This window comes from Rousettus aegyptiacus, unplaced genomic scaffold (genome assembly GCF_014176215.1).
Source record: "Rousettus aegyptiacus isolate mRouAeg1 unplaced genomic scaffold, mRouAeg1.p scaffold_m13_p_4, whole genome shotgun sequence".
Classification (NCBI taxonomy): Eukaryota; Metazoa; Chordata; class Mammalia; order Chiroptera; family Pteropodidae; genus Rousettus; species Rousettus aegyptiacus.
Genome location: NW_023416307.1, coordinates 30,194,683 through 30,204,054, shown reverse-complemented (window position 1 = coordinate 30,204,054; position 9,372 = coordinate 30,194,683). Strand labels below are relative to the sequence as shown.

Below are 9,372 nucleotides of genomic sequence, written 5' to 3'. Positions count from 1 at the left end.
GGTTCGCTCACAGCGTCCCGCCTATCTTCCTTATTCCCGGCATTCTGGCCGCCCGACAGTCGGCGTCTCGCGCTCGGCCCGCATTCTGGGGCGAGGTCGGGAAGAGCTGCACCGTAAGGCCTCTTTGCTAGAACCAAATTGTGCACTGCATGCTGGGGCTTGTAGTTGCTTGTCTTCTCCCAGCATCCTCCCCTTCTTCGGGGCCCCACGAGTGGGAACGGCTGCTTTGTGTACTGGGGCTCTCGGCCGTGGGGGAATTTTTGAGTTGAGACTGATCATCCTTTTCAGTTAACGTGCCCGAAAGCCCTTGGGACCCTCCGAGTTTTGTTTGCATCAACCAACTATACCCCGGTTTCCGGGATACCCTTACCTGGTGACAGATGTCTGATGCACCAAAGCGCGGCAAAGTTGTAGGACACACTGGGCATGCGCAACATGGGAGAAAAGTGAGCTTTATACCGGAAACGGTTCAGAGTCAGCTAAAAATTTTTGTACAATTATTTATATCGAATTCAGATTTTGTACGGTCAAGGAAAGGGATACCAGTTTGCATAATATACAAAAGGCTCAGGAACAATAAGTTAAGTCGTATTATGTTAGGGTGGATTCTTCCCTATCGCGCGCGTACACAAATCTTAGAAAACCAAAACGTCAACATTTTTTATTGTTGAAAGTTGTGTCAGGACCAAATTTACTCGCGCCTTTCTTTTTTAAGCACAATCTCAACTTGAATTTATTAATTTCTTCTCTCCTGAGATTTTTTTCCCAACGAGATTCTGTTTGCTCTTTTTATAACTTATTTCTGTATGAACTTAAAAAAATTTAAGTCGATCACTTGCACATGGCAAGCCGTCAATAAAAACATTTGGTGAATGAATAACACCCAAACTTACTTGAATATCCCAAGGTTCCGAAAGTTATTTTGAAGGTTACGTAAATAACACCCAAACTTAGTTTAATTTCTCGAGTCTGCAAGTCATTATAAATATTTTCTTTTAAAAAGCAGAGTAGTTTCAGGATTTGGGGGAGCTAGGTATTAAAAATAAGAAAACTAACTTGTTTCCGCCCGGTTTCGAACCGGGGACCTTTCGCGTGTTAGGCGAACGTGATAACCACTACACTACGGAAACCTAGCTGCCACACAACCTTTAGAAAATTATAGATATATATGTCGTAACACGATTTCCATCCATTTTTATTTAGTGTTAATGTAATTTTTAACAGAGAGAAGAAAAAGCCAGAGTAATCACATGTTCAATTGAACAATGCTACTATTTCAAAAGTTGAAATTTGCGTGCACTTTTTTCCAAAGCTCCTTAGGTACTGCTGTAGAAACCAGGCATCCAGTAGTTGTCCTTCCTTTGAGTATACTTTCTTCAATAAGAAAAAAGTGTTTGATTACATATCAATAAGAAAAAAGTGTTTGATTACATATCTTTTTTGCTGCTGAGTCTCAAGCGAGTCCCCGGGCTTCAGCGGCCCTGGAAGGGCTGGCAGTTCGCGGTCCCCAGTGTTCCTGCTCCTGTGCGGAAGCACAGCAACCAAACCCCAACGCTGTGATTTAGTCAGCGAGAAAGCAACTCTTCCGGCCCCTGGTGGAGGGACGTGTAAATAGCTTTAGAATTTCCTCCCCAGCTTTTGTAGACTAACCAGAGGTTCTAATTTATGTACTTATTTTAAAATCCTCTACAAGATGCATTAAATTGAGGGGCTGAAAATATTACATTCCAAAATGCACTTTTTGGCAGGCAAGGTAGTTAAATTTTTCTAAGCCTTAACTTTATAAGACTTAAGGAATATCACTTTTCCTGCAAAGCAGACACATCCTTAGGTCTAAAAGTCAAGAATTTGGGGGGAATGAGAATGAGCTTCCATATTACCCCAGGAGATAATCTGATGAGATGCTAAAATAAATGAATAGTGAATTCTCCACTTTGGTTTTGAGTACATTTTCTTTAGAAACCACAGGAAAGAAATACAACAAAGAATTGCCCAAAACATAGCAACAATAATAAAAAAAATTAAAACCCACTTTAAATCCTAGCATTCTTTTCTGCTTTTTTTCAGACGTTAATGAGGGTTTCAAGAGCACTGACCGTGCCTCCCTTCCTGGGACAACTTCACTCTGTCAAATCTCTCCACCTTTTCCCAGTTTGAAGGGCATCGTCGGGAGCTTTCTGCAGGCCCCTGGACATACAGCTATTCATCAGAATTCAAGCAATGGCTTTGGGAAATAAATCTGTTTTTATAGCTCATCTAAGTATTAGAGAAAGCCACTTGGGACAAGTTGAATTTGCATCTTTGGGGAGTCAAGCTGGGTTTTCCTGATAATGGTATTCCGAGATTCCAGGGAAGGGGGTGGGAGGTGACCCAGGCCCGGTGAGACTCAATGGCGGTACTTTAGAGCGCGCTGTGTCTCTCGAGAGTCAATGGGCCCTGCGTTGTCCCGGCTCCCGGTCCTCACCAGCCGGCCTTAGGCCAAGTGGCCACACGCGGGCCTTTGTGACGCGGCGTTCCAGCCGTCAGCCCCCCGCGCATCACTGGAGCCTTGTAAGACCGCCCAGGGCTGCGCAGCGCACTTTCTGCCCTACTGGCGCGGCTCGCGGCTGCGGGAGCGGCCGGGCGACCAGAGGCGGCGGTAGCATGAGCTACCACCAGCTACCAGTGGTGATTGACAACGGCTCGGGAGTGATCAAGGCGGGCCTGGCTGGGTCCCGGGAGCCTCAGTTTGTCTACCCGCACATTATCGGACGGGCCAAAGGCAAGAGCTACGCCGCGGAAGCCGCGCTGGAGCTGCGTGTGGGAGACGAAGCACAGCCCCGAAGAAGCTCGCTGTCCATCAGGTACCTCCTACTTGTGACAGTAAGCACGCCAGTGGAAGGGAAGGAGGGAGAGCCCGAATGAGGGGCTCAAGGGTAAGAGAAAAGGTAAGGAAGCCAGGAAAGTCCCAGCCAGCTGGCGTAGTTGCATTATTGCAAATGCAGGGAGGGCCAGTCTCCGAGGGTGCCAAACATCTAATGAGTGAATATTACTTGCTCTCTGTATCTATATAAATGTATTCAAATGTATAAAGTTATCCTTCAGAAAATACATGTTTAAGGGTTACTGTGTTACTTAATTTATGGTACCTTTGCCATGGGTAATTTTCTTCAATTAATTGATATTAAAACTAAACTATTATTGAAGATTTCCCCCCCTCTCAATTTTTTGTCATAAAGGGTCTTCTAAAGAAGTGGGGGTCTACGGCCAATGCATCCTGAACACGCTGGATCTAGTCTGATCTTGGAAGCTAAGCAGGATTGGGTCTGGTTAGAACTTGGAAGGGAGAAACTGGGGAAGGCCAGGTGCTATAGGTGAATAAAATAAAAATAAAAATAAAGAAGTGTGGGGAGTGTAAGGAGTAGGGGTGAAAAGTACCAAACATTGCAAAGGAAAGGAGCTGTGCTAACTTTTGGTGGCAGTTACCTTCTCTGAGAGGCTTTGGCAGTCACTTCCCATTAAAAGATACTGGTAATAAATATGAGAATTAACCCAGTTTGAAGGGTCGAAACTGGAAAAATTAAAGTCGTCATTTATATTATTGCTCTTCCTACAGCTACCCAGTGGAGCGTGGTCTTGTTACTTCCTGGGGGGACACGGAGATCACGTGGAAGCATATCTATGACCATAATCTGAAGCTAAAGCCTTGTGATGGCCCAGTCTTGATTACGGAGCCAGCACTGAACCCACTGGCCAATCGACAACAGATCACTGAAGTGTTTTTTGAGCAGCTGGGCGTTCCTGCCTTCTATATGTCCATCCAGGGTGTGCTGGCTCTCTTTGCTGCTGGCTTCACAACTGGCTTTGTGATGAATTCAGGCGCCGGGGTTACCCAGTGTGTGCCCATCTTCGAAGGTTACTGTCTGCCTCATGGTGTTCAGCAGTTAAATCTGGCAGGCCTTGACCTCACCAACTACCTCATGAAGCTGTTGAAGGACCATGGCATCATGTTGCTTAGTGCTGAAGACAGAAAAATTGTTGTTGATATTAAGGAAACTTCTTGTTATGTGGCAATGAACTATGAAGAGGAAAGGGCCAAGAAACCTGCTAGTATAGAGAGAGTTTACCAACTACCCGATGGGAAGATAATTAAGCTCCATAACCAGCTCTTTCAATGTCCAGAGGCCCTCTTCAGTCCATCTCTCATGAACCTTGAGACTCCTGGCATTGATAAGATGTGCTTCAGCAGCATAATGAAATGTGATACAGATCTGAGGAATTCCTTTTTCTCCAATATTGTCCTTGCTGGGGGATCAACCTTGTTCCCTGGTTTAGAAAAGCGGCTAGTTAAAGATATAGCAAAGGTGGTGCCTGCCAATACCTCTGTGCAAGTGATAGCTCCCCCAGAAAGGAAAATATCAGTGTGGATGGGAGGGTCTATTCTTGCATCCCTGTCTGCCTTCCAGGACATGTGGATCACTGCTGCAGAATTTAAAGAAGTTGGACCCAACATAGTACACCAAAGATGCTTCTGAATACAGATAAAATGGTTAGGAAAAAAACGTTTTGAGTATGTGGGACAGAAAACTTTGGATATTATGTTTCTGGGCATACAAAATGTTTCAATTAATTATTGGACGATTATTGTAATGTCCATGTCTGTTGCATTTCTATAATGGGGTAAAATAATGGTGATCAGTCAGACAGATGTTTATTGAGTAGGACCAAATTAAATGCTAGAGGAAACATTATTGACTTTGGAGATCTTACATTTTCCTTGGAGAGAAAGCAATTTGTGGTACAACATAAAATGTGCCAAATGAGTGATACATATTTAAGTTTGATGACATTTAAGGAAAGAAGATTACTATGAGGAAAGATTTCATAGCAGAGGTATGCCATTATGGATGGGGTGCCATTAGGATGGGTAGGGAGAGGAAGAAGAGAGCAGATATCCAGAAAAGCATAATAGAAGTGAACAAGGGGCTAGAGACAAAAATGAACGAAGTGTATTCAATGCTTGTTCAATACAATGGTTTTGTTAAAACATAGAGCTCATGTGGAGTAGACTAAGAGCAATAAGTGGGGAGGTCAATTAAGGCCAAGGGATGGAAGTGTTTATGTTAAATGTCCTATTGGCAAAGGGGAACAATTAAAGATTTAAAAGCAGGAGCTACAAGGAAATTAAGATGAATGAATATGGTGGTATTTTGGAGGATAAACTGCACTAGGAAGGCCCTGAAAATTTGGTATTCAGTGAAAAAGTTACTAGTTTAGATAAAAGTAGTTAAGTCTTATACTTAAGATTATAGGCAACAGGAATTAAAAAGAAGAAATTATGAAAAACTGGCAAGTCTTTGTGCCTACTTAGACAGGTATGAAGGAGAAAGAAGGGTCTGAAATGATCTTTGTAGCCAAAAGAATGATGGCAGTATTTATTTAGTATCTGTTCTATGTAAACCACTGTACTGTGATGAGTGCTAAATCAGGAGAAAGATCCTGTCCCAAGGAAGCCAGCAGTCTAGTATAAGAGGTGAAACTCATATCTTAATTACAATAACACAAGGTAGAAAGTGATTTAGTGTCCTAAGAGAGGTATAAAATCCTCTGGGGGCTCACAGAAGGGAAAATACCTTGAGGGCTCAAGGAAGACTATCTGGTAGATTTGGCTTTGGAGCTTGGCTTGAGGGACGGCTGGAATTTAAACATAATGGAGTGCCCCTCTCTCTGAATTTAGGGACAGCGTATGTGGGTTTAGGTCCAGGCCCTGCCACCTACCAGCTGCATGACTTAAGAAAATTGTTTAAACATCTTTAAGATCAAGTTCTTCAACCATGAAGTGGCGTTGCTATTCCCTTTGTCACAAAGTCATTGTGAGGTTCAAAGGAGATGTCCCTAACGGCACTCTTTTACTTATAGAATTCGAAAATTTATCCATCCAGCTCAGATGCTGCTGCTTCCATGGAATCTAAATTGATTGTGTCCTCCAGCACATATTACTTATACTTCTATTGACCATTTAATTTATGCAGCCTGATTGTTTGGTTTGCTTGTCTGTCTTCCTCACTAGATATGGCCTTAGAAGACAGTTATTGAGGACTTTCCCTTTCCATCTCTGTTCCATTCCCTGATGCCTTCCATAGTGCACTCCTAGTAGGTATTTAGATATAGCAAATTCACCAGAAGTACATTCCTGGCAGAAGGAATGTTAGGGCAAAGGTTCCAAGGTGTAAAAAGGATGTGCTTGTACAGGTAGCAGTAACTCCATTTGGCCTTGTGTTTGTGAAGAAGTTCATTTCATTCCTTGGCATGCGTCTCCCATTTTAGTGATTGTAAGCAAGACTAGTTTAGATAAGATATAGAGGGCAGTTTGAACAATTGATGCTGCACTAAATTAATTCACAAGCATTGTAGAGAGATTGATCATTTTATAATTCTTAAAGTGTTACAGAACTCAAGGGGTTCACCTTTTGGAGTGCTCCATTTAAGAGGTGGAGGTAAGTTGTCCTGACGTAGTTTTATTTACTTGTAGCAAGTAAAGGCTTTGTCACCTTAAACAGAGGGTTAGCCATTGCTTATATATACATCATTTGGTCAATTACATGTCTCTTTCTGAAGTTGGCTGGTTGAATTCTTGTCAAGCTCATCCTGTTTACAGCTGCCTCTGCAAAACAATATGTTACATTTTAACATTTTGCAAGAATATCATTTAATAAGAACACCCTTCCCAAAACAAGAAACCACCTGGATCTTGAGACCCTTGTTCTAAAGAAAGTGTTCTTTTTTTCCTAAAAGAACACAGGGCTAATTATAAATTTATCTAATTTAAACTTCAACATCCCAGAAAGATGGACAAGTATTATTCCTATTTTACAAACTGATATTTAAACAGGTTAACAGATTGAAGTTTAAAGTGATCCCAAAATAGTTTGCTAGATTAGGTGGGCACACAATCCTTAATCCTGGTCTCAGGTAGATAACCCAACAAACAGCCTGGAATATTCTGTACTCCAGCCTATAACATGAGGTCATAGATGATCCTTTTCAGGTAATTGTAGGGATAGGGAATAAAATGTGAAAATTCCATTTATATTTTCCCTGCCCTTACAATCTGAACACCCTCCCCGTCAAACCCAATAATTCACTTTTCTCTTAGATTGAGGCGCCAGTACAACTCCACAGCGTTCACCCAAATGAACCTGAATTCAACGATTATATGTAAAACATCATACACCAGCCATTACTTAAAAAAAGAAAGCTATTTATGGTAGGTCGTTCCTTTTGTTTGTTTGTTTTAAGTCAGGACTGCGTGGAAAATCTATTTTCGTAAAGTTCTCTAACAAATAACGACTATCAGTGTTGCTAATCATTGTTCTGCGCCCCGGCCTTAAAGTTTTTCCGTGAACTCCATTTTTTTCAAATGTAATCAAGTACACCGCGCCTGCGCTATGGCAGATAGAAAACGTGAGGGATTCTGGAGCACAAATTAGTTTTCACCTTTAAAGTACTCCAGAAAAAAACACTCAAAGCTTCTTTTAAAGCAACGTGGGGTATGGGCGGTGACTGACCTCATGGCCGGAAATAGAACAATATATATGGTTTGTTTTTTTTTTTTTGGCGAGGTTCAATCTCGCGAGAGCTGGGTAAGGCGGGACTCGGCAAATCCGCGCGGGCAGCGCCCGCTCCTTTATAAGGAGATGCGGCCGGTGCGCGCTGGTCTGGGTTAGGTGATGGCCTTCCTTTTTTCTAACCCTATCTGAGAAGGGCGTAGGCGCCGTGCTTTTGCTCCCCGCTCGCTGTTTTTCTCGCTGGCTTTCAGCGCGCGGAAAAGCCTCGGCCTACCGCCGTACATCGTCCGATTTAGAGCAAACAAAAAATGTCAGCGACTGGCCAAGTCACCCTTCCCAGGAACCTGTGGAATTCGCCCGCCCGGCCCCCGCGCCCCGCCTAAAGGCCGCGGTCGGCCCGGGGCTTCTCCGGAGGTTCCCAATGCCGCCGCGAAGAGTTGGGCTCTGTTAGCCGCGGGTTCCTTGGGGGCTAAGGGCGAGGCTGTGGCCACAGGGAGAGAAACGGAGCGGGTTCCCGCGTGCGGTGCACTTCCCTGAGCTGTGGGACTTGCATCCGGGACTGGGCTCAAACATACACAGCTTGCTGTGGAGCTGCGGGGAGGTGAGGGGTGGAAGGCGCAGTCTGCATTACCCCTGGAAGGGAGTTGCAGTTTTCTGCGCCTGTCTCCCTTCAATGTCAGTGGTTGGCCTGTGGACCTCCAAAGCTGCAGATTGGAGCTGGGTGCGTGCACGTGGCCGAAGGACACGTGAAGGCATCTGCCCAAATTAATGGACAGTGAGCCGAGTAGCCAGCCAGCGGGTCCTGTGTGTGGCTTTTATCCGAATCATCTCTGGTTTTGTTGCCCTTTATCACTATGAGCGTAGTTCCTGCCCTGAAGATTTTATTGAGGTTTTTGCCTCTCCCAAAGTAGATCATGACTAGTCTCCTCAATCGAGTGTGAAAGAGCCGAGGTAGATGTGTGTGTGTGTGTGAGAGAGATAACTAAACATGTAAGTATTCATAAACTAAAAGATCTAGTAATTTCTCAAAATTTCTCAGAGGTGCTTTCCTTCTTTGCTTCTACCTTTGGATGCAAATTATTAAGTTGCATCAGACAAGTTTGCAAGGAAATACATACCCCAACCCCCATCCCCCAAAGAATTGGGTCTGGTTTCCTCTCAAAAGAAAATGAACTGATGGCTCACTAAATACAACCCACAGGCCATTCTGTCTGCTCGTCTCCCAAATCTAACTCTAGGCCTATGTATGGATAAATCCCAAATCAGTACCTTCACATCCTTAAGGCAGTTATTCTGGGGACAATTGAGAGTAAACCAGGGGCCTGCATTATAAAGGCAAATTATTGGGCTAATACCCAGCCTGAATCATTGCTGGTAATGTTCTCACTAAGAAGGTAAAATAATTTTCCCCAGTCAGCATGGTTTCGTGGAAAGAACACAGAGTGAATAACTGAAGTTCTAGTTCTGATTTTAAGGTTCTTCACGTAATTCAGCTAGCTTCACTAAGCTTCCTTTTTTTTTTTTTTACTCAGAAGGTGATTTGAGTTCTCTTGAATACCATCGTTCTCTGAACTACAAATACAAATAGATGTCTTTTGTTCCTGCTCCATCTAGTGGTTCTTTTGCTTCTTCACATTTACAGAGTTTGTGGTAGGGCCTGAAGCAAAGGATGGCCATCTACTTGGAATACTTTTCTCTTCACATTTTAAAAAAGAATATAGTGACTTAATGTTATTTAAAAATAAGCCCACAGCTGTTGTCTAGTTCTTATATTTGAATTTTTCTCACTGTCTTAGAAACATTACAGGAAAATTCTTAGTGTTAT

The 9,372-nt window shown here is 43.3% G+C and overlaps 1 protein-coding gene and 1 non-coding gene across 2 annotated transcripts; one reads left to right on the top strand and one right to left on the bottom strand.

The window, feature by feature from the left end:
* Position 1: 1 nt before the first annotated feature.
* On the top strand, positions 2-4,730 carry ACTRT3 (actin related protein T3). The gene is made up of 3 exons (XM_016148125.2): positions 2-113; positions 2,068-2,843; positions 3,596-4,730. The coding sequence occupies exons 2-3, from the start codon at positions 2,644-2,646 to the stop codon at positions 4,512-4,514; spliced, it is 1,119 nt and encodes a 372-aa protein (XP_016003611.1). The 5' UTR covers positions 2-113; positions 2,068-2,643; the 3' UTR covers positions 4,515-4,730.
* Positions 1,058-1,130, bottom strand: TRNAV-AAC. Its single transcript has one exon. It is a non-coding gene; the product is annotated as a tRNA-Val (tRNA).
* Positions 4,731-9,372: the final 4,642 nt, after the last annotated feature.